Here is a 25,900-nt window from a genome sequence, read left to right on the forward strand (position 1 = left end):
TTTTCATTTATATTTCATTTTTTTATTCTAAACAATAAGTCACTCTTTTTAATTTCGACCACAAGAGCAGTAATACACATCATGTTGCACTATGCCATCATTTAAGTTTATAGATAATGTTTCAAAAATTGAAAACAAAATAAAAACTACAATAACACAAAGACTATATTATCAATAATTATTAATACCCCTTTGGAAAAAATAATTATCAATACCCATATAGACTCATTCCTCCCTTATTCGAGATTAATTAAAATCGATATTAATTTACTTGCGATTATATGAAAAGAAGAAAAAAATCCATCTTCTCGCAGACACTTCACCCCGCTGACGTGATATATAATTACCGTTATGTCTCAACTTTTCCGTTAATGGCGCTCAATACTTCCACGAATTTAACACCTATTTAATAACAACAAAAACCTGTACACACAAAAATCTGTATCTATACCTCTCGCAAATATTTTACACTTTTCTCGTCTACTCATAACGGAGTGAATCACAAGTCATCTCCACTATTATATTCTCTCTCTCCCTCTCTCTCGCTGCAAGTGAATTCTCCGGCGAATATGTCGTCGCGATCGGAGAGATTTTCGTCGGCGACTGACGCGCGCGCATTGGCGAGAGGTGAGGTTGTTGAGTGCTGATCTCGCCGTTGGTTTGGTTGAAGTTTGTTAGATCTGGACGGCTGTGATTTGTCGGTTGGAGATGTCGGTGCTTCGTGCGCTCTCTGACTTTGAGAGCACTGGTAACTATTTCAAGTTTTTTAATCATTTCATTGATTTTTTAAATATATTATATTATTTTTGAGTTGTTTTGAGCTGGTTAAGATAGAATTTGTGTTGAATTTAGCTTGATTTGAGCTTAGTTAGTTCTAGTTGTAAAGCTCTATAACTTGCAGTTATTCGTGTATTTTTGTGTTCGAAATTCGATCGATATATACTATTAGGCATTCGGAAAGCGATATTCCTTTCTATATTATTTAGTGTGTTGACCGGAATTTGCTTATTGTTCTCGGTGTAGCAAGGTGCAATTATGTGTGCGTGTGACTCTGGAAGTTCCTAGTTCTTAGAATAGCTAATAAAATGATTTGCGGAAATTGCATTTATATGAGTATTCAAGCTCAAGTTAGGGGACTTTGGCTTTTGCAGTTTTCGTATCGTGAGTAGAGTAATTGAAGTTTATGATCAGAATTTAGTGTAAAAATATATTTGCAGCGATAAGAAGTGGTTCTGGTTTGAGAATCTATTTAGGTTCACACTGCACAAGGACTTGCACTTCAGATGTAATAGACTTGTGTAGTATGTGTAGTCTTAATAAACATATGCTTTTAATAAACTGGGAATTTTATGGAGGAAAATTTATAAATCTGTCAAGTAATATCACGGTTCAAACATTCTAGCTATCTATATAATGGTTGATTGTAGTTTCTCTGTTAGCCAACTGCTTCTTCGTTTAATTGTATGTATAATTCTGTTTTCGTTATGAATTGCAGGGGCACTAAAAAAGGGTCGATCGTCATTGTTGATCCAGTTTTTGGTTGCATGTTATGTTGTATGCATCACCTATGCCGACTTGCCTAAGAAGCCGTTGATAGTACATATTGTATCACCACCAACTAAACTGTCCTTGCTAGCACCTGATCTATCCTTGCCTGCCGATTTTCCAGTTTTCAGTAGACCTTATTATAAAGGTCTTTATACCAATCCTGTACCAAATCTAGTTGTAGAAACTGCTCAGCCTCCTTACTACGGTCCTTTGATCCCCTACGATCATACTCCTTCAATTAACCCACGCATGTCAAGACGTTCAATGAACGAGAAAGCAGTAGTGCCTCACAGTGCTGGACTGGCACCTCCTGACATATCAGCGATATCCCCAACACAATCTGGTGATGGTATTATACCTACTAGCTTAACTCAGCCACCACTATCGCCATACACCTCGAGTAAGGCACACACACACACACACAGATACACACGCGCACACACACAATCTTCTGTGAGTCTGTCTTTGCTCATTACCAGTCTACCGCCAAAATATATATATAGGATATTCATGGTGCTCCATCCTACAGACTAGTTCATTGTGCATACAAGACATGTCTGTATAATTTGTATTTGAATACATATACGAGGTTTTATAGCATTGCACGATAACACTTAAGATAATACGAGATTGTCTTCTGTAAATCTGTGCTAACACAGTCCAAAGGTTATAAAGTTGAAATCTTCTAGTTTTCTAGTCAATGACCAAAAACACCAGCTTGTGCTTATTTTTTTATGATGGAAAATCCATGTATTGTTAGTCATATTGGGTCACTACTGTGAAATAGCATTGCAGTGACATTGGCTTTTGTTTTCCAGACTGCTGTGGTTCAGACATGGTGCTGAAACGAGGGACCCGGGGTTGCCATTGTGTATATCCTGTTAAGATTGACATGCTCCTTATAAATGTGTCCTCTAACCCAAATTGGAATCTTTTCCTAAAAGATTTTGCCTATCAACTTGGTTTGCGGGATTCTCAAATTAATCCAGTCAACTTTTATGTCGTAACTTTATCAAACTGGAATATTTCATTGGACATTACTCCGTACAAGGGAATCAGTTTTTCTGCCAGTGAAGCATCAGGAATAAATTCTTCACTTTCCTCGCACAGGGTTCATTTGAACCCTAATCTTGTGGGTGACTACAAGCTTCTCAATATAACCTGGTTCAAGTCTCTAGCTCCATCTCAGGGTAATTAACCTTTGTTTTTCTGTTTGTAGGATTGTCTCTACCAACATTTGTGCTTTCATTATACTTTTTTCCCGCTTCACTTCCATTTATCATTGAATTCGTTTACTTAAATTCCTTTCTATATACCTTTTTATGTGTGTATTATGTGTTGAACATTTTTTTTAAAGATTTTAGGAAACAGTATACCGTCTTGTAGGACCAAATTTGTTGGTAGAGGTTACCGGAGAAACTATAGGGTTGATGACTGAATAATGGGAGTGCAAACTTATGGTGGGAGAGGGAATATGTCACTACGAACAATGTCCATTGGCATTACATGGATACCCTATTGTGAGTTAGTTGAAATTAATCTATATACATATGACTATATGATCAGGCAACTCCCTCCTGATCAATGCATGCTGGAAAGAGAGAGGAGAAATGCAATTGTAGATCCCTTCATGTCTTCTTATTGTTAAACTGCCGGAATAACTTCATTACTTGAGATACAAGAAACTATTAATAATATCATGAACTAATTCATTTTGAAGTTTTAAACATAAATGGGAGCTCAATTAAATTAAGATGAGAAAATGTTCCAAAATAGAATATATAAAGAATGGGCTATATAATTTTAGTTCATATTGTTGCAATCTGGCAAAATTAACAACTTGTATAATTTGCAGCTCCTCGTACTGCAAAGCCACCAGTTGAAGTACCACCACACAAACGTCCATCTCCTGCAGCACCAGTGACTTCACAGAAAGGGACACGTCCAAGTTTGATCCTGCTTGTTGCTATTGGTGCTGGCATTCTGATAATTGGTATTATAATGCTTCTTATAGTCTGTTTATGCATTTCTCACAAAGGAAAGAAGGAAGAATCTCCTGTGAAAACTGGTACGCAGTACAGCTGTTTCGAGCCCTTTACAAAGTTTTTTTACTTCAAAACATTTATCTTTAGTAGAAGTAAGTCATAAAATGCAAGACGGTAAACCTTCAACTTCTTAGATTCTTGATTCGCAAATTAAATATATATTGAAGAGGAAAAGTACTGCCAAGATAGAAGTAGGCACCCAAATTTTTTTGTTACTTTACATTTGACTTTTCACAAAAATATCATGAATATCGTTTTAATGAAATTATCATGATTGAATTCTGCAGTAAGTCATAAAATGCAAGACGGTAAACCTTCAACTTCTTAGATTCTTGATTCGCAAATTAAATATATATTGAAGAGGAAAAGTACTGCCAAGATAGAAGTAGGCACCCAAATTTTTTTGTTACTTTACATTTGACTTTTCACAAAAATATCATGAATATCGTTTTAATGAAATTATCATGATTGAATTCTGCAGTATAATATATCTGATAATCTAAGACTTAGAATGGATTGATAATCTGTAAGAGTTTCTCGAAAATATGTCTTTTTAATTTTTAATAAAGAACTTATTTTTTAAGCTTAATTTTGTTTGTGTGGAAAAATTGTATTGGGAACTATACTGAAATAGTTCTCAAGTTGCTGGCATGAACTAGAACTGGCTATCAAATTGCATTGCTTAATAATTTTTTTTTGCTTTTTATCTCTTCTTGGTTTCTTATTTTCTTTAAATCTTTCTACAGAAACAGCGAAGACAATTACTAGTAATGCTCCTCCGTCAGCAGGACCAGTTCCCCACCCAACCAGCACACGTTTTCTTGCATATGAAGAGCTTAAAGAAGCAACAAATAACTTTGATAGTAGCTCTATACTTGGAGAGGGTGGATTTGGGAAAGTTTTTAAGGGGATATTAAGTGACGGTACACAGGTAGCAATAAAGCGGCTTACTAGTGGTGGGCAGCAAGGGGGTAAAGAGTTTTTAGTAGAGGTTGAGATGCTTAGTAGGTTGCATCACCGTAACCTTGTTAAACTTGTTGGTTATTACAGCAATCGCGACTCTTCACAAAACCTGCTTTGTTACGAGCTGGTTCCTAATGGAAGTCTGGAGCAGTGGCTCCACGGTAATTACCATTCATCAATCCTTTTTAACATCCTTTGTTTATTTGGTTTTGCTTAGTTACATTATTCTTTAATCCTGATGTTTATTGATTGGAGGATTTACAGCTTAAAAAAGGAATTACTTTTTTTTTTCGAAAGAAAAAAAGAAGGAATTACTTAGACTAAGGCATTCCAAAATAATTGTCAACAAATGTTTATGTTGATGCAGGTCCTTTGGGACTGAACTGTCCTCTTGATTGGGATACCAGGATGAAGATTGCCCTTGATGCCGCACGTGGCCTTGCTTACCTGCATGAGGATTCACAACCTTGTGTCATCCATAGAGATTTCAAGGCATCCAATATCTTGCTTGAGAACAATTTTCATGCTAAAGTTGCTGATTTTGGCCTCGCGAAACAGGCACCTGAAGGCAGAGTAAACTACCTGTCTACTCGTGTTATGGGTACATTTGGGTCAGTCCTCATCTTCAACTTTGTTACCTTATTAAGAAAGAAACAGCACTATGATAAGACCATGGAAAGTATTAGTTTGGTTGCTATTATTATGACATATGCATCCTTACCAATAAAATATTAATTAATTAGGTATGTAGCTCCTGAATATGCCATGACTGGCCATCTTCTGGTCAAAAGTGATGTGTATAGCTACGGGGTTGTTCTCCTTGAGTTGTTGACGGGTAAGAGGCCAGTGGATATGTCACAACCATCAGGACAAGAAAATCTTGTTACATGGGTCAGTACTAATATTCATCGACCCCTTGGATAGATTTTTCTTTTGTTCAGATTATTTGCTGTTGAACTAAATGTGCAAATATACTACTACATCTTGGTTTCAGGCTAGGCCAATGCTTAGAGATAAGGATAGCTTGAATGAGCTTGCTGATCCGAGGCTTGAAGGGAAGTATCCAAAAGAAGATTTTGTAAGAGTTTGCACAATCGCAGCAGCTTGTGCTGCCCCAGAGGCAAACCAACGACCCACCATGGGAGAAGTGGTACAGTCGCTTAAGATGGTACAGCGTACTATGGAGTATCAAGATTCTGTATCAACGTCAAACAATCGCCCTACGATTCGGCAGTCATGTACCACCTTTGAGTCAGATGGGACGTCTTCAATATTTTCTTCTGGACCTTACTCTGGCCTTAGCGCATTTGATAATGAAACCATCTCTCGGACGGCTGTATTTTCTGAAGATCTTCATGAAGGAAGGTGATCATAATCACAACTTAGCCGGAGTGCTTCACACATTGAAAAGGGCTGTCCATTCAAACCACTTGGTACTCTTGCCAATTGACAGCAAAGAATATTGCCTGCTGGTGCTGGATTTTTCTGGCAGTGATTTTGTGCCTTTGGTTGATTGGGGCTGAGAATGTTAGTGTTGTGCTTGTAGTCCCATTGTAGAGACCTGTCGTTCAGTTTTCGCAATGCAGTGAGGTGATCGTTCTCTACATGTCGGACTCTGATTTATGTACATGTGTGCTTTGTTGTATCTAGTTTTGTTTCAGTGGACGTAGCTGGGTTTCAAGTAAGGAAATTCAAATCCTTCTTTCATCATTTTACCCTTATCCACATTGCCTAGTATTATCCCTTCATCAACTCCTTTATCTAGTTGTGGTAAGCATAGTCGGTTATAGAATTAAACTAAGTACACCCAGGTCATCAGTTTGCAAGCTCCACAAAATATTAGCACTTGTTGGATTCCACAAGGGAGTCCAGATGTAATACAAGCCTATGTTCAAGAGTCAGGTACCTCGTAAGCGTTGCCAGCGTTTATTAAGTGCAAATTTAGTGGCAATATCACCTTTTTTGACGGGGAAAGGTATGTTATGGCAAATGGCAATCATCAGTCTGACACCCGCAATCAGACCTGAATCCATTTTGAAGTAGGTCAAGCATGATGAAAAAAGATGGTTAGAAACTTATTTAGTGTTTGGTTGGGGTGAATGAAAATGGAAGGAATGGAATGAGATTTGAATTATAATTTAGTTGAATGTATAGTAACCATTCTATTCTTATCACCTCTAATTAGAGCTCAAACTCTTCATTTCGTGAAGGAATGATCCATTCCTTATCATACTTATTTTCTACCCAAATTTTATCATACAAAATTTGCTATCATTCATTTTTTTTCTAAGTCCTCCCTCCTACACTCAATTAATTTCTTTTATTTTTACTCATTGCATTCCTTTCCATTCCATTCATCCCAACCAAGCACAACATTAGAACTTAGAAGTGATAAAAGGGCGAATAGACGTGCTATGATATTCAAAGTAAATACTCCCTCCCCGTTTCTCTTTTTCACGCTTGCCAACACATCTTTTTGATCGTTAATATATTTAATTTCGTATTAGTATTAAATATGAAAACCTCACCGTATTAAAGTACCGGTAAATACGAATCTAACAATATCACAAGATCATTATGACTATATTAAGGGTCTGTTTGGAGTGTTGTTAAAATTTGCGGCGCGGTCAGAAAAAGTGCTGGTAAAAAAGTGCTGTTGTAGAAATCAGATAACTGTTTGGTAATTTTTTTGATATATGCTAATTTTGAGTTATAATATTAAAAAAATTATTTTTTTTGGTGAGGTTTGATATTGAAATTTATAACAGCTTCCTGCAAAAGCTGAAAACAGCTTTTTCCAAAAGCATGAGAGGACTTGCTTTTTCGAAAAGCAGCTTTTCAGCTAAAAGCTGCTTTTAGATTTACCAAACAGTTTTTCACCTGCTTTTCAGCAAATAGCTGTTGTTGCTGTCTGCAACAGCAACCCCAAACAGTACCTTAGTCTTATGATTAAACGTAAATTAGTGATTTGTCTCATGTTATTAATAGTCCCGACATATCAAATTGTCACGGAGGGTGCACCGGATAGTATCAACAACATATTGGGGCCGTTTGGGTTAGCTTAAAAGAAGTGACTTCTTGCTTATAGTAAAGAAGTGGAGTAGAAGTGAGAAGTAAATAAGTTAATAAAATGTTTGGAAAAGAAGCAGAAGCTGTGAGAGAGAAGCTAGCATTCTCAGCTTCTTAAAAGTGCTTCTACTTTTTTGCACAAACGGGTCAAGAGAAGCAGAAGCCAGAAGCAGCTTCCGCTTCTCTCGGCCAAACAGGCCCATTGTTTTCGGAATTTCATCATCAACCAGTTGAATAAGTTTCGTTTATGGTAGGGTTGTATATATGTCGCTTTCCAGCATCACGTACAGACGTACTGTTGAGATATACACAGGATTGATTGATTGAATATCTGTGGTCGCCTCACAACCAGCAAACTTTATGTGCAAATCGCAAGGTGTAATGTGTAAAGTGTGTACTTTGCCATATCTCCCAAGTCATTCCACCGGCCACGGACCACCATAATATAAACGGATAACTTGTTTTTATTGGCTAAGCTAGTTTCTTGGACTTCACTAATACTCTAAAGTGTTTTACTCCTATCATGTTAGCCACATATGTTACTATCAAAGCAATCAAATCTCTCTGTAAACTAATACTCGCCCATAAAGGTTGTCGAATGGCGAACATAATTTATTTTTAAAATAATACACGCCAATGAATATCACTACATCGAGTGCTTGGTAAAGCCCTTGCAGACCAATTAATTAGTGCAAACCCCAAGTGGTACTAGACTTGCTATGCCTGCGTATCACTAAGGTTGTGTTAAATGAATGAAATGGAAGGAGAATGGAATGAATTGATCATAGAAAATGTGAATAATTTTCATTCCTTCGGTCATTTCAATCTTATTATTTTAACAATAACTTTAACTCACATGTTTTGGAATAAATGCTCATTTCTTTTCTACATCATATTTCTTTACCATCTTTCTCGTAAGCAATTTAACTACATTCATATTTTATCATTATTATTTCATACTTTCTTCTTTCTCCTTACTTCTATATAATTTTTTATTCTATTCTCCCCCTATTTCATTCAATGAAATGAACACAACCCAAGAATCACGCAAATATGAAGAGCTGATAATCGGCAGAGACAATTTGGCTAGCCATTTTCGCCCGGAACAAATAGTACAGCTGGGGGTGAGCAAATCAAAAATCGTCCAGCCTAAATAATGGGGGCGAGAACAGTTGAATTGGAAGTGATAAATCGAAACCGGTTTCTAAAAAAATATTGCAATGGGTCCGAATTAGACTGTAAACGAATAATATATATTATTAAATTAGATATATTATATATATATATCTTATCAGTTACAAGTATAGTATTTAATATATAAATTTAATTAAATATATCTTGACGATATCGGGGTGATTAATTGATTTTTATGCTTTTTCTTTATTAATAATATAAATACTTTTTCAAAATATATCCAATTTTCTTGGACTGAACCGGATTATTTTAGTTGATCGTCCATAACATAACTTCGGCGGTTCAGTTTGATCACAAAAAAGATGACATTTAGAAATTTATTTATATTTTAAACGTAAAATTTAAATATTTATCATCTAAAATTATATATTTATCATTTTTTTTACCTGCAACCGTTCTTTCCTCTGTAAATCGAGATTGCTGAAAACAGAACTTTTTACAGAAAATACTATTTTCAATAGAAGAACATAATACAATCAGAACCGAAAAATAAACTTTTTCCAAAATTTAAATAATTTCTTGGTTAGAAGAAAAAGGAATCAGAATAAGACATACTTTTTTTTTTTTTTTTTTTTTGATGGAGAATAAGACATACTTATTCAAAAAGTAAAATATAATTTTTGCTCAAATAAAAATTCAATAAAGAAACCGCAACAATAACCAATCCACGTCACAGCTCTAACATAAACACCCAGTGCGCACGCCAGCTAACCTACACCCAACCCTGCATCATAACAAACCCACGAGAAGAAGAGGGAAACAAAAATTAAAATCAAAAATCGAAAAAGGAAAGCAGCGACTCTCGAGCGAGTCACTCCGAGTCGACTCAGTGAGTCGAAATCACAAAAATTAACGGACGGGATAAACAAAAATACAATGAAGAAGATTGTCCGTAGTAGTCGTAGTAGAAGTACAAGTCTTCGTTTTATCACACCTATACATACACCTATACGTACAACTATTTTAGAAACCCTAGCTTTGATTTACAAACACCTTTTTTTATATACACACAAAATTAGATATAAGTATATATTAATTGATCATGATTTTCGAGATCGGTTATTTTTATTGAAGTTTTTTTGGTGATTTTCGCGGGAAAATTGAGGTTCGTGTGTGGTTGTTTGGGGCGGGAAAATTGAGGTTCGTGTGTGGTTGTTTGGGGAGATTGAGGCTCGGAGAGGCGCGATCGAGGAGAAGGTGAGTGAATTTTGTGTGTGTGTGTGTGTTTTGATTGAGTGGATTGTGGTTTGATTTGATTTGAATTTGATCAAATTTGATTTGAATGTGATGTGGATTTGAGGTGATTTTGGTGTGTGTGTGTGAGGATTGGGGTTTGATTTGATGTGAATTGAGGCGATTTTGGTGAATGTGATTGGTTATCGAGATCGGGGAATTAGTGTTTGTAGATGTGTGGATTGTACTAATGTGTGTATCTGTATAAGTATTATAAGGCATATTTTTTTTGTTTGATTTTGAGGTGTTCGTGTGTGTGTGTGTGGTGATTTATGGGGAGAGTGTAGGTCTGGGTTTGATTCGAGGTTTTTTTTGTATGGATGTATGTAGCAGGAGTTTTCGAGTTTATTGTGTGTGTATGGTTTTGTTTTTGAGTGTTAATGATTTTGTAGAGATTCGGATATTAGACTTATGGCGTGAGTGTTAGGGTTTTTTGTTGGTTGTATAGTAGAATTCGACTCTACGGACTGATTAATGCGGTGTAGATAATTTTATTGTGAATTGATTGGTAGCATTTCATGATCTATGATCATCTATTTGTCGGTATCTTGTGAATATACGATTTGATTGTGTATACAACAAGTGCATTTATGTTGAATTTTAATCTTTGCGGTATGATTTTTTTTGCGCTTTGATATGTGTTTAACGTTTATGCATTAATGGCATTTTTAGGGCCTTTGCATGATGCTTTCTTATAGTTAAGCTATCTTTGCAATGTGGTTGTGATTATTTGTCTGTGTAAAACGCACTTTGTGGATTTTGCCAGATGATAGTTATCAATAATGTTTTATGATGCATATGGCTGTCAAACTAATACAAATTAATGTAATCAGCTGACCCTTTCTGTATATGATGCAGCCTTTTCAAACCCACCTGGGGGTTTTGTTACTTGTCATATGATCGCTCTTGGTGGACTTTAATATCATTGTTACGATGGATGAGTCTGGTGCTCGGTTTGAAGGTATTGCAAGCACTGCAAGGAAAAAGAGAAGCCAAACTTCTCGTCGACCTAAGCCTGAATCACAACCATTAGCGGAGGGTCGTAATAAGTCAACTTTATTGGCACAACAGCTTCCAGATGATAAAGCCAAAATCTCCAGTGATGAGAAGTCTGGTTATGGTGGTAGCTCAAAGAGAAAGAAAGTGTTTAACCTTAATCTATGTGCTTCACGGGATTCTTCAGTTACTAAAGATGAAGGTGAGCATGCTCATAAGAAGTTGAAAAAAGATAGTGGTTCAAGTACATTGCATAACAACAGTGGTTTGAAAGTTGATAATGAGAAGGGAGGTGGTTCGAACCAAAATCATCATAATGGTGGTCTTGCCTCTAGTAGGAACTCAGGATCGCTTGGTGATGCAAAGGAGGGTAAGTTAAAAAAGGTTAAGCTAAAGGTTGGTGGTGTGACACGCACCATTCAGACAAAGCCCACTTCTCATGCTACGAAGCCCACTTCTCATGCTACGAAGCCCACTTCTCACTCTGCATCGGGCAATGGATCTTCTACAAAGAGTGCTAAAACATCGACTGCTCCTAGGCCACGGCCAAAACTAATTCTCCAGGTCTGCTGCTATATGATATATGAGAAAGTTATATAGTTTGATTTGTTAAATATATTCAAGTAATAAATATTTTTGATTGATTTGTCTTTTCCTTTTATCTCTGCAATGCAATAATGCTTACCTTATTAGGGGTGTTTTCATCTCAGAAGGAAAGAAAACTCTTCGGTTATTTGGACAGTGTGAAATTGTAAAGGAAAAATTTTATTTTATAATTTCTTCCATTTTGGTCCCGAACTCAGAACTACTAAAATCACTTGCTATATATTTTGTCTTCAGTCCAACGCAGTATATTGTTTTTCTAGAGCATATGGATATATTTCCGACTGAAACACGTGGTATTCATTTTGTTGGACATGACTTGGGTCGTGTGCTGCTTGTTTGGGAATTAATCTTTAGTTCTTATTCCATTTTAATTTCCTTCCATACTTTTTCTTATTTTATTGTTTCTAATTGTTCAAAATAATCTTTAATTCTTTTTTGGGTATTTCAGGACGATTCTGATGAAGACAATTCTCCACCTCTAGACAAAAAATCAGGCTTGCAAGGAACCCCGTGTAAGGATTTCTCAAACGGGGACAATAATCACAGTAAAGAGGAAATTACTAGCGGTCAGATGTCTGGGAGAAATGGCTCCAGAAAGCAAGCAGAAAGGTCGGACCGGGTTCGCAAGAGTAGGAGGATGCCAAAGAAACGTGATTTAAATGGAGAATCTGATGATGAGGACGATGATGAGATCCGGTACCTGGAGAAACTCCGAACTTCTAAAGTTGCAGCTGGGTACAAAGATGCTGGGGAAGAATCTGGCATCAAACAACGAAGTCTATCTAGGGATTTAAGAGGTGGGAATGTCAAAGATTTTGGTCCTTCAAAGTTAGGCAAAGATGGTAAGAAGGCCAAATCAGAGAGAGGTTCACAGGACACAGATTATGAAGAGGAGGAAGAAGTAATGTCTGAAGGGGAGCCTGAAGCTAAAAAGAAGTTAGCAAAGGATGTTACTGATTCTCCAGCTGAAGGTAGAAAGGAAATAGCTCTTACAACTCGTCAACGAGCTCTTCTGTCCGGCAAAGATGCTTCTTCCGTGTCAATTGAGTTTCCAAATGGTTTACCACCACCTCCACCTCGAAGTATGTTGTATGAAATGGTCTTTTCTTCCTGTTTAATAAGCTTAAGATCTTTTGCCTAGTAAAATGTTGCTGCAATTTGGTTAGCTTCTCTGTGAATAATTTGTAATAAGTAATAACTGTTTAGATATACTTATATCTGATTTATATGAAACTGTTTATGTTGTGTTTGGTTGGGGTGAATGAATTTAGAAGGAAAGGAATGGAATTTGAACTATGTTGTGAGCAATTATTTATAAATTTCATTCCTTCCTCCATTCCATTCTTTGCCCCCTATACTAGAGATCACATCCCAAATTTGAGAAGGAATGCTCCATTCCCTCTATTCAATTTCTTTTCAAATCTCATCCTAACAATTTTGCACTCACTCAATTTATTAAAAAACTTCCTTCCTATGTCTATTATATTTATTTAATTTTGGTCATTTCATTCTCCCCAACCAAACACAACATTAGTTCTAGTTAAGGCTTTCATTTAGTCGCTCCACAGGTAACATGGATAAAAAAATATTCTTGGGGTTTGTTGTTGCAGATTTCTCAGCTCTGATTATACATTATATAGACAAAATCTGCATTTCTGACTTGTGATACTCCCTCCATCCCAATTTAGATGAGCCTTTTTGTAAAAGAAATTTATCCCAAATTAGTTAATCTTTTTCTTCTTTCAGTGTATAATTATCAATAATCTTCCAACATTACCCCTTACTATTTATCATTTCCAATACAGCAGCCTCTCTATACGTTAATATAATAAATATGGGTAGATGAGGAAAAGTTGCAAACATTTAAAGCTTCTTAATATGTGTGAAATCTGCAAAAGGCTCATCTAAATTGGGATTATGAGTCTGGAAATTAGTGTATGGATATATAGTTCATCACTTTTTTAGCATTTACACATATGTACACTAAGCTTTTTGAATGCACAAGAAACTGTAATTTAATAGCCACTTATGATTGAACTAAAACCGCGGTTTTGATCTGTCCAGAACAAAAGGAGAAACTGACGGAAGTGGAGCAGCAGCTGAAGAAAGCTGAGGCTGCTGAGAGGCGTAAATTGCAGAATGAGAAGGCGGCTCGTGAGTCAGAGGTTTGCTTTTATTCAATTACTTCTTGAGCATATAATTGTTATGTGGTCTTCATATTATCGATGTAGTAATGATTTTATATGATAACTGATCATAGGCTGAGGCAATCAGAAAAATACTTGGTCAAGATTCTAGTAGAAAGAAGCGAGAAGATAAAATAAAGAAGCGTCAGGAAGAGTTGGCTGAGGTATTGTGAAGTTTGCGACTTGTGCAAAATAATATTTTAGAGAGTTTAAGCTGAGATTGTTATCCATATATTGTGCAGGAGAGGGCTGCTAATGCACGAACGCTTCCTCCGAATACTATTAGATGTGTTATGGGCCCTACCGGAACCACAGTCACCTTTTCAGAGGACATGGGTTTACCTTGCATCTTTGACACTAGAACCTGCAGGTTTTGTTTCTTTTCTGAACATCCTTTTGTTAAATACGTGATTTAAGCTTCAGAGTTTAGAACACTATATTGCATGCCTATTGGGTTATACTATTCAGGCTTGTTCAGTTTATGCAGTATTTCTATTTCGTTTCTTAGATTCTTTCTTGAAGTTAGAATAAAGTGTTATGCTAAGGGGTTGGCTTTATGTCTGGTTTATTACTTCTGCACATATAGTACCCATGTGTTCATTCTTTGCCTATCAATGAATGTTTGGCAGGCCCTTTTTTTTGTGTCTGATTAAACAACCCCAGCCATCCACTTTACTTTTGACAAGGGTTGAACCCTCAACGTCCGTAGAGCGGTGAGGGTGAGGGAAATACCCTTTGGTATTAGGCCTTTTTTTCTATACTTTAGAACAAATTTTGCTGGAAAGAGGTCTTAGCTAACCAATTTTTATATTATATATACTGTCGATTTCAGTAAGAACTGTTCCTTATCAGTTTTTGGCTAGTTTGATACGTATAAATTTTACATTGTTTCTCATGAGAAATTTGGTAAAGTAGCTGAGATAAAACCATGCCTAATAAAAGTGACAAGACACTAGTTGAGCCGGTTGTTTTTCTAGTTTTAGCTAATGGTGTGAAATTCACGTGCTATTGATTTTCAGTTATCCACCTCCGCGTGAAAAATGTGCTGGTCCATCTTGTAACAACCCCTACAAGTATCGAGATTCAGCGACAAAAGCTCCTCTTTGCAGTCTTCAGTGCTACAAGGCAATTCATGAAAAGATGGATGGTGGCAACAGTAGTGGCAGTTGACAGTATTTGTATTAGTCTCTTCTGTTCTATGCATGCAGGTATTCCTGCACAATTGTCTAAGAGCATATAGATTTTGATGATTTTTTGGTAATTACCATAGCTGATGATGTTAGGAGATGGGAATGTTGAAATCCATCAAGCACTTTTGTGGAATTTAAAACTCTTTTTTTTTTCCTATAAAAATATTTAGATCATTATCGAACAATCACCATTTTTCCTACTTATGGGACTCTTGAAGCTGATAAGCACCGTTCCATAATTACAGCTTAGAGAAGTCATGTGTTCAGCTAACTAGATTAGAACCAAACTTACTTTCTTTTCGGCCTAAATTCTGTGCATCCTTTGCTTAAACCGGTCCCTGAAACTGGCCAGGTTTTGTCACTATAACCTTACAGTTTTGAGAATTACAATCTTATATAGTTTCTTACACACGCTCTTTGACGAATAATTAGAACCAAACTTGCTTTCTTTTCGGCCTAAAATCTTATATAGTTTCTTACACACACTCTTTGACGAATAATTAGAACCAAACTTGCTTTCTTTTCGGCCTAAGGTTCTGTGCATCTTTTACTTAAACCGGTCCCTGAAACTGGCCAGTTTTCTTCACCATAACCTTACAGTCTTGAGAATGACGATCTTATATATCGTCTCTCGGGTGATCAAGTTTTAAACTTCAAAATCCTCTTGAATTACCACCTAGCCTCTTCTGAAATAAGTCTATGAATGGTCAGCCTGGGCATAACCTTTAGAATGTGAAAGACTGGTGAAGATGATTGAATGTAGGTATCTATATACCTATCTTCTTATGACCCTTAAAATCCCAGTCCGTGCGAGAACTTGATTGTGGGTGGTTAGGGCGTTCTAGTAGGGACATTTGGTGAATGCTGTTGACATTTGATAAAGAAAGATGCACTGCATTATATTCTCTCATAGTTTTACACTGGTAATGTCTAAATACGAAAGAGTTCATGTCTCAGGTTGAATCACGTGTGCGTGGATTTGTATAGTATATGGAGATTTCATCATTCATATTTTCAGAGGTTAAGATCATTACATTTTCATGTTACTATAAACATAATTATTTGATGAATTATGCTTATAAAATATCAAATTGCACTAGACCATTTTGTTTATGCACGTCTAATATTCTTAAATTTATACACGTAAGATATTAGAGTATACTAATTATTAAAATAAATTTTAATGTGTTCTGATTCGATAAATATGCTAGTAATTTAAATGGTCTGCAATTATAAAGTGATTATACTTGTTATGTTATGTATCATTGTTTCTTAGTTTATCATTTCGCAGAAGTAAAAAAAAGGAAATGACATCTGAATCAATTTCGCAAATTTTTAAAAAAAATAGCATTCTACAAATTTTTCTCTAGGAGAAAGAAATGAATGTTTGGTAAAAAAGTCCCCCGACTTTTATATGACTTTTTATCAAATGAGAAGTTTTGAGTCCTAACGGCTCATCCGTTTCATCTTTTTACATTTCAGATTTATAATAAATTTTATATATCTATAGATATCATTTTTGTTAAATTAAATATATTCTTCCAACCTTAAAAAAATATATATATTATTTCCAACACTTAATCAAATATATTTCTTAACGCAATTACTCATCCCAAACAACACTTAGGGCAAATCCGAAAGTGACCTAAAAGTCCAAATTTGGACCGGCCTAAATCTTCTCAACTGTGGTCTAAATCTTGGTCCAAATTTAGGCCGGTGAATTTAGCCCGGCACTATTCACCGACCTAAATCTTTTTACTAATATAATAATAGCTTTTTATCTTTTATATATTTAGTTAATTGAATGATTATATATTAATATAATTATTAAATAGTTATAAATTATTTTTAATATATTTTACTTAAATAATTATATATATTAATTTTGAAATATAATAAAATTAAACACTTTTAAAATAATCCAAATTAACAATACATTAAACATAAGATAAAGATTATATTCGATAAAGCTAAATTACAAATACACTTTACACCAAAACATAATAACTAAAACTTCAAAAACATAACACAAACTAAAACTTCGACTTAATCAAATAAAAAATTGAGCATGGAACAATATATTAATTCGGAGTTGTATTGAATCTTTATCATTTTTATTTTAATTAATTAAGTAAAATGTAGAATTTTCTTTTATTTTTTTGTTTAAATATAATGTTTTTCGAGTTTAATGAATTTATTGGGTTTAATATTAATATGAAATCTTATATTATTGGTAAAAAATTAGAATAATAATATAAATATAATTAGAAAAATAAAATATTTTTATATAAATTTGGATCAAAATTTAAGTCAAACTAGAATGAAAAAATGATTCGGTTAAAATTTGGATCAAGATTTAAGCTAAAATCTGGTCCTACTGTTGGAGATGGCCTTGTAGCTCACCTCTGGACTATAAATATAGCACACCGACAGTGTATTTTTCAGCAAATCCAACATACAGAATTGTGATATAACTCCCTCAACTGCACTCCACCTGCTCAACCACTTGCAAGTAAAATAAACAACAAAACCTCATCACCATCATTATCATCATGCATTGCATTTGCACCTCTGAGCACAACTAGGCTCGTGACCCTCGTGCTCACTTTCTCATATTGTAACCTCCACTCTCTCTCTCTGTTGTTATCTTCTTTGATTTTTGCAAGAGTGTGGAGTCCCACTTAACCCAACCAGTAAAGCTACTACACTAGTCCTTGTTCCAATGGACAAGATTCCCTCTAGTTGAGGAAGAGTCATATAAACAAACACCCTTATCTTAAGTACCCCACATTCTCCTCATTAACAATAAAGACAAAATCAGGCATAAAAATAATAATATCTCTCCGGTTTTCTTTACACTAACCATTTAATCGTGATACGGATACGAAAGTTCTCTAAACAGATACGAATGATATTTGGATATAAATACTATCTCTCCCGTTTTTTTAACATCGATCATTTAATCTTTTCTACTAGATACGGGTATGAGAGTTGTCTAAGACAGATGACACTCGAATAAGGGTATGAGAATGTGTTTAATTATTATATAGAAGAAAGGGAGGATATAATTTACTGCTGCTATTCTAGTAAAACTTATGTATTATATGAACAATCAGGTACATTTCCTAAAGATGCAATAACAACAAAAAGCAGTTTTATTTCTAAGACAAGTGAATAAGAATCCTGTCCTCAAAGAAATTCCCCCTCCAGAAGCTGGTGAAAGAGGATGATGTGGGCAGTTCTCCAAGCTCATCAAAGAAGTCATTTTCCTCTGATTTTGGTGTGGCAAAGGTCATCAGATGAGGATAACAGAGTGGCTTCTCCTTCTCATCAAACAAAATATTCTCGAAATTCTCCGTAAACTGGATCCCTTCTTCCTGCTTGATATCAGAAATGATACCTTGATGCTCAGAGCCACTCAATGGAGAATGTATGTAGTGAAAATCACTAGTAATTTTCTCACTACCAACATTTTCATCAAATGAGTACCCTTGATCCTTCACTTCTACTTCTTTTCGATCTTCTGGTTCCTCAAGACTGTCGATTTTAACTTCTTCTTCCTGCTCTTCTTCCTTCTCTTGTTCCAGTTCTTCTTTTAGCTCTTTAGGATTTGGATGGTTATGACTAGAAGTGTAAGTGATAATAAGAAGTGAAGCATCAGTTCTGCATCTTTCCACTTGTTTTTTGGCTAAACAACCTTTTGAAGTGCTACATCTATAATATCCCCTGCAGAGAATCAGGTGCCAAAAGATCTAGTCAGAAAGGAATATAATCTGTTGAGTTAGTTACATGACAGGGCTTAGATCAAGTTACAGTTAGGATTTATACTGTTTTGTAATAGAAACTTTTTACAAGCTTTTACCATACCATTATGTTGTACATACATGAATTCGGAAAAAGGACAAAACTTTCTGGCTACTTGTAAAAACTTGAGGTTATAAGAGAACAAGAAAATCCAGTCTCATCTTGGTCAGGTGACATAAAATTACCAAAAAGAAATTACTTATTTCTCTCAGAAAATAAGTGTAGGAGGGCTAATGACCTTGCTCGATTGGAGAGGCCGTTTCCAGAAAATGACCCCGGACACGAAAAAACTTATAATTATGATATATCGGTAGGAGAGGCCGTTTCCAGAAAACGACCCTGAACACGAAAAAACTTATAATTATGATATACCGGGACTCCGGGAGAGGCTGTTTCCGAGAAATACCAGAGACGGAGAAACTTATATGTATGTTATATTGAGGATGAAGGGTAGGACTTAGGAGTACCTGGGATAAGGGGATCCTTTGATGGGTTTTTGCCCATATTTTCTCCAAGACCAAGAATCAGAAGGTGGCCCTTCATTCTTGTGTTTCTTGTTTTCATTGGCCTCTATCTTCACTGTCACAACAGTCTTCTCTGACATTTTCCTGTGAGAAAAACAAGGGGAAGAAATGAAGAAAGAGTTTCTGCATGTTGGCAAATTTCAAGAAACTGCAGAGTTTTAAGGAGTTGAACAACCAATGAACCAAACCAACCTTTTCTTTGAAGTCTGAGTATCTGATTTTTCTTCTGAAATCTTGAGGTCCAGGCTTGGAGAGGGAGAGCAATCCATGCTATTGGCTGGCTAGAGAGAGATGCAATACAAAAGTTGCAGAATCAAGAAGCAAGATGGATCAAGATCAGAGCTCAGTTAAATGATTGATTGAGAGAGGGAGAGATTGAGAGAGAGAGAGAGAGAGAGTTGAGTGTGTGTGTGAGAGTGTGTGTAGATAAGCAAGAAAGATGACAAAGCCACGAGTTGCTTTCTTTATTTCTTTTCTTCTCACTCATTAATTATACCCCATCTACAAACAACTTTGCATTTCACCACCCCCACCTTCCAACTTCACAAAGCATACAAATTATAATATCCCAGGCATTTTAATTAATTTAGTAATATAGGATGTATTCATTAAAATATCTGCATGATCATTAAGATTTGCAATCAGACATGTTTGATGACCCTTTCTTATTTTAAATCAAAAAAATATTTATAAAAGCAAATAATAGTACGTAGTTTTTGAAAATTATTTTCTAAATTTTATGTAATAAAAATAATATCATCTAAATTAAATAATTCATCAAATTTTATTTTTATTATTATATTTTTAATAACTCAAAAAAATTGATGATATCTTATTACGCTAAATTAAAATTAATTTTTTTTATTATGATTTAAATAATTTTAAGTTATCCTCTAATCTCTGATTAAAATATTTTACCAATTCATTATTGATTTATCAAAACTTCAAATTATACTCTTATATTATTAAAATTTGTAATTTGTCAGATAATACTCTCCATACATCCTAAATCGATGAATCAATTTACTATTTCTGCTTATTAAACTTGTAATCATGTAATGGTAATGGACGGTATTTGTACTTTGATAGTTGCCCGGGGATTTACATTCCATCACTTCCTTCTATATCTCATAATAAGATTCATTTTCATTTATTCACGTAATTTGAGATGTAAAAAAAATATATTTCGATATATTAATTTTTCAATTTTTTTTTCTAAATAACAGTTTAACATATGTATTTTTATTTAGAAAAAAATTTGAAAAATAATATGTAGAACCATATTTTTTTTACAACTCAAATTACGTGTTAAAAATTAAAGCCACTCTTATTATAGCGAAAGAGGGAGTAACATTTATGTGCACGTGTCGATGACCGGTAATATACAAGATAAAACTAACCGTTAGAGAAAAAGAAAAAAAATTGTGCAGCAATATCCAGGATAAAACTAATCTTTATGTATCCGTTACTGTATCTGGTTACCTGCTTTCACGCTTTTTTCTCGAAAAAAATTTGTGAGTGATTCTGGTGGGTTGGATAGAAAGTGATGTGTTTGCCATTTCAAAGTCTAAATTCACCTAATCCGATAGTAGTATCTTTGTTCGGTTTCATTTTTCAAACATGTTTGTTATTGCCAACTTCCAAACACAAACACATCTGGGCTGCTGTTGCAACCAACGTTCACTTACGTTAGTCGTTACTCCATTCAGTGAGAGCTGGTTCATGTTGTGTTCTAGAGACTGTTCCGCGAGATTTGGGTGCTTTAAAAAATTATTTGAATTGATATCCTATTTTTAAGATCGTAAAAATATATTTGTATATGTATATTTAAATCAAAAAATTCGACTAATTATGTATAATATAAAATTTAAAAAAAATTATATCTAAATACAACTAAAATCTGTGTCTTCTGCAATGTTCTAAAAATCCCCGATTTATTAAAGCATCCCCGATTAATTTTAATAATTTACTGATTACATTTCGATTTGATTAAAATTCTCTAATCTATTGATAAAAATTCTGATAAATCTCCGATAAATCACGAATTCATGTTAATTTACGGACATGATCTTTTGTCAAAATGGTGTCGTCTACACACATTATGATATTTTATTCGAAAGGGAACCTGTTAGCAGTACATAATCTAATATAAATTGATAAATTTATAGACGCAGCACATGATTTATATAAACTCCCGTACGAAAAATACTCGAGTCAAACTTGTGATCATTTGATTATGATTTACACATTTTTTTTTGTCAGGGATTATGATTTACACATTTAAACCACCGCACCAAATCGGATTTTTCACTAAATAATACTACTCCTTCCGTTTCACCAGATTCTTTACAATTTTTTTTTTAGACTATTCATTCATTTTTTTACATTACAAAACTTTTTCAGAATAGTTAATAGATCCCATCACTTTTTCTTCTTTTTCACACTATAATAGATCCCACCAATTCACCTACGTTTCTTTATCTTTTTCACTATTTTATACATATTTTTCTTAACGTTCATGTCCAAACCCAATGTAAACAATTGGGTAGGACGGACGAAGTACGGGCAACTTTAGTTCTTTGGTAAATCATACTCTAAACGGATAATATCGTTCGTAAATACTTATTTATTTTCCAAACGAATATTCGACTCAACTAGCAGCCTAGTCTATTGTAAACTCCGTTGAGAAGACGGACGTATATAAACTCGTTGATGCATAATTTTGATGGACATTTCGATAAGAACGTGTGGATAAGGGCCCCAAACATGTGGGCCCAATCTTGAAAAATTAATTGTTAGCCCAAATTTTGGAGCAGATGGGTTTTATTTTTGGAATGAACCTGTCATGTCTATCTGTTTCAATGAAACTAATTGGATTTACAAGTTGGTTGCCTAATTACAAAGGCTGCTCCTTGCTTGTTGAAATATCCAACTCTTTTCTCTCAATGATTATTGGACGGAAAAGATAACTTGAAATGAATTAGGATAGGGAAGTGAGTAGGATGGATTTGTATCAACGTCGGTTAGGGTATTGAGAGCCTCACTAATAACGAAGAATTTTTAATAAAAAATTATTATTTTATTATAAATAAAAAATTATATAAATTATGGTAGAGAAATTGAATCCTAATAATACATTCTTTTTAGCTAAAAATTTAACCTCCGATTATATTTGTCGAATTTCTGGTCCTCTAGTGATAGTGAAAAATTTATAAGAGATTCCACGTTATTTATTAACATAATAAAATGATTATATTCTATTTATAACACCCTAAATATAAATAATATGGTGGTGTTTGGCTACGGCTTTTAAGCCGACTTCTGGGCTTATAAGTTAGAAGTACTTATTTCGTACTGTTTGTGTAATAAGTCAAGAAGCACTTATAAAAAGCTAGGAATGCTAGCTTTTGTTTCAGGACTTCTGCTTATTTCCCAAACACTTTAATCACTTATAAAGTCTTGTCTGGCTTCTAACTTCTACTCCACTTTTTTATTTTAAGCAAGAAGCACTTATTTTAAGCTTAGCCAAACGGCCCCTATATAGGGGCTGTTTGGGTGAACTTAAAATAAGTGCTTCTTGCTTAAAATACAAAAGTGGAGTAGAAGTTAGAAACAAGATAAGACTTATAAGTGATTAAAGTGTTTAGGAAATAAGCAGAAACCCGAAACAAAAGCTAAGTATTCCTAACTTTTTATAACTGCTTCTTGACTTATTAAATGCTCCTAACTTATAATGTATAATATAGAAGCTGGACTTATAAGTTTTAAACAAACACCCACATAATTTTCAAATATAGCTAATCAAAACAGTTAATGGAATTGAAGCACTAATTTTTTTTACTAATACTTTTATGTGTTTACTTCATTGAATATTTAAAAATATTGACCAAATTTTTTTATCCAATCAATGTGTTTTAAGAGTGTATTTGCTGGTTTCGTCCTAGATATCCCGTTTTGTGCATGCGTGTATGAGTAATAGCAATATGCTGTCAAGTGTCAACATATAAGCTTAAAAACTCGTTTCTTTTTATAGAATTTTAGGGGTGAAGTTGTCAAAAAATATTTTAAATTAAAAATATCACCTGTTTCAAGCAGGAATGGATCTAAGATTCAAATTGTAAGAGACACCAAACAAATTTTCGAAAAATACATATATATATTTAAATTTTGTGAGCGTACTTAAATAATTTTGTAAAATTTACAATGATGAAAAAATATAAAAAAAAAATTTAGCGGAAACACGTATCCCCACGTGCCTCTTCTTAGATCCACCCTGGTATTAAGACAGGTGTATGTAATTTACGTTCCGTACCTTCGTTAGAAGAATTATTACTCCAGCTAACTACTAGCTAGAGTACCCACTAACCAGTATTCACAGTATGAACTAGGTCATCAATCATGCCTATCCTCCAGATTTGAGCCCATGCTACTTGATGGACCACCTCAAATCCAAACAGAAAAGCCCAAAAAATACTACGGCTTGGGCTTAATAACATGTACAGTATTCGTAAATTAAAGATGAGAATGGAATTTGCATTTATATTCTAGGCTTAGATTAGAAGTAGATACCTGAGCTCAGCGTTCGGTTTATAGTTTATACAGTCCTGCAATAGAGTAATTACCCCAAATTTAAATCTACAAAGTTGTGGCAGCTTTCTTACTATTTATTCGTGATCAATGGATTTATAATTAAAAAATCTCAATTTAAATATTTTAAATAAAATTCAGTTTCCCTCTTTCTGCTACTTCTTTTATTCAACTTTTGATATAAAAAGTTCCACGAACAAAATTGAAAATATCGTGCAATCTGTGTCAGGGGTGATCGCGGTCCGGTTTGGTTCGGATTGGAGGTAGAACCGGAACCAAACCGTACATTAGCGGTTTTTTAAAATCTCAAACCAACCCGTGAACCGCAAACCAATTAACCCGGACCATGCGGTGCGGTTTTTGATGGTTCGGTTAAACGGATTGATCGGTTTATGACTAAGGCTTATAATCAGAGATGAGAATTTATGAATAATACTAGAAAATAACGTATCATTTTGTCTCCATTTGCACAATTTCACATAGTTAAATTAAAATACAAACTTTAGTCTAATAAAATGTATAAACTTGAATCGAAGTCGTGGATCAATGAATTGATATGGCTTGTAGTTTGTATTGATAAGGTAACTAATTAAACAACAACCTCAGCAAGTATAAACTAAAAAGGTAATATATTTATATAAAATTAATATATATATATATATATATATATATATTATTAAAAATTATATTGTATATATATAAATATGCGGTTCGGGTTATAACGGGTTGGTTTAATATAAAACCAAAACCAATCCACAAACCACGGTTTTTAAATTAGTCGAACCGAAACCGTAAACCTCATCTCGGTTTCGGTTTGGATCGGATTAATATCGGATTGGTTTATGCGGATTTTGCGGTTTAAACCAGACCGTGATCACCCCTAATCTGTGTTACAAAGTCTTAGGGGTCATTTGTTAAATCTGAACGGTAAATTCTGAACAGTTAATTTTCTGAATGATTGATAATCTGGATGCTGGATGAATGGTATTATTTGATAACTAAATTTTTTAGTTTCTGAATGAAATGCTTGTTTATTTTACATTTATATTATAATGATACACTATTCATGAATTCATTTAAAATGAATATATATAATAATATCTTGTATGTTTATTCCTATATTCTAATATAATAATTGTTTTTAATTTTTAAACCTAATTTTAGGTAATAAATAATGGTATGGAAAAAAATGATACATATGAATATTATTTTTTTTCACACAACAAAATATATTTCGAAATATATCTTTGATTAATTCTTAAAAAATATTTGATCAAATCGATTTTTAAAATTTGATTAGCGGTATGATTTTTTTAATAGTATATTACACTGTAAATACGACTAACATATTAAAATTTATTAGAATGTTAATAAACTTTTACTTATTCATTTAATTAAGCATTTTAACTAGTCTCCTTGTTTTTAAATTAATTTGTTATACGTACCTCTTAATTTTTATTTTTAATTAATAAATAAATAAGAATGGGTAGTTGATAGTTTTTAATATAGAACTCTCGAAGGAGTAGTAAAAAGCATCAGTATTCCACTCAAAAAAAAAACATCAGTATACTGCATAATCATCCCCTGGACCATCCAACTTCCTTTTTATGCCTCAGTCGTCCAGACAAATTTTTTTTGTCGTCCAGAATTTTGTTTTGTGTCGTCCAGCTGTGTCAATTTAACAAACAGTGTGAACAAGAGGTATGGTTCAGATTGGTGGGTGTTAACAAATGAGGCCTAAGGGTCATTTGTTAAATCTGAACGGTAAATTCTGAACAGTTAATTTTCTGAATGATTGATAATCTGGATGCTGGATGAATGGTATCATTTGATAACTAAATTTTTTAGTTTCTGAATGAAATGCTTGTTTATTTTACATTTATATTATAATGATACACTATTCATGAATTCATTTAAAATGAATATATATAATAATATCTTGTATGTTTATTCCT

General features: G+C 34.0%; 3 protein-coding genes across 4 annotated transcripts; 2 read left to right on the top strand and 1 right to left on the bottom strand.

The window, feature by feature from the left end:
* Window positions 1–414: 414 nt before the first annotated feature.
* Window positions 415–6,266, top strand: LOC108214872 (proline-rich receptor-like protein kinase PERK3). 2 transcript variants are annotated; one of them, XM_017387110.2, is made up of 8 exons: window positions 415–748; window positions 1,496–1,897; window positions 2,367–2,738; window positions 3,404–3,616; window positions 4,340–4,717; window positions 4,924–5,167; window positions 5,300–5,447; window positions 5,551–6,266. In XM_017387110.2, the coding sequence occupies exons 1-8, from the start codon at window positions 709–711 to the stop codon at window positions 5,923–5,925; spliced, it is 2,172 nt and encodes a 723-aa protein (XP_017242599.1). In that variant the 5' UTR covers window positions 415–708; the 3' UTR covers window positions 5,926–6,266. The 2 variants fall into 2 exon arrangements, with proteins under 2 accessions (XP_017242599.1, XP_017242598.1); XM_017387109.2 differs by having other exon boundaries at window positions 494–748; window positions 1,496–1,948.
* Window positions 6,267–9,561: 3,295 nt separating this feature from the next.
* On the top strand, window positions 9,562–15,215 carry LOC108210661 (uncharacterized). The gene is made up of 8 exons (XM_064089851.1): window positions 9,562–9,924; window positions 9,960–10,016; window positions 10,911–11,612; window positions 12,103–12,736; window positions 13,719–13,819; window positions 13,915–14,004; window positions 14,083–14,210; window positions 14,860–15,215. Exons 3-8 carry the CDS (start codon window positions 10,986–10,988, stop codon window positions 15,008–15,010), a joined length of 1,731 nt encoding a protein of 576 aa, XP_063945921.1. The 5' UTR covers window positions 9,562–9,924; window positions 9,960–10,016; window positions 10,911–10,985; the 3' UTR covers window positions 15,011–15,215.
* A 2,896-nt stretch (window positions 15,216–18,111) lies between these two features.
* On the bottom strand, window positions 18,112–19,888 carry LOC108210769 (probable WRKY transcription factor 69). Its single transcript, XM_017382173.2, has 3 exons — window positions 19,551–19,888; window positions 19,302–19,442; window positions 18,112–18,756 (listed from the first exon to the last, which is right to left on the bottom strand). The coding sequence occupies exons 1-3, from the start codon at window positions 19,625–19,627 to the stop codon at window positions 18,192–18,194; spliced, it is 783 nt and encodes a 260-aa protein (XP_017237662.1). The 5' UTR covers window positions 19,628–19,888; the 3' UTR covers window positions 18,112–18,191.
* Between the last annotated feature and the right edge of the window lie 6,012 nt (window positions 19,889–25,900).

The sequence above is a fragment of the Daucus carota genome, chromosome 3, assembly GCF_001625215.2.
Source record: "Daucus carota subsp. sativus chromosome 3, DH1 v3.0, whole genome shotgun sequence".
Taxonomy (NCBI): domain Eukaryota; kingdom Viridiplantae; phylum Streptophyta; class Magnoliopsida; order Apiales; family Apiaceae; genus Daucus; species Daucus carota.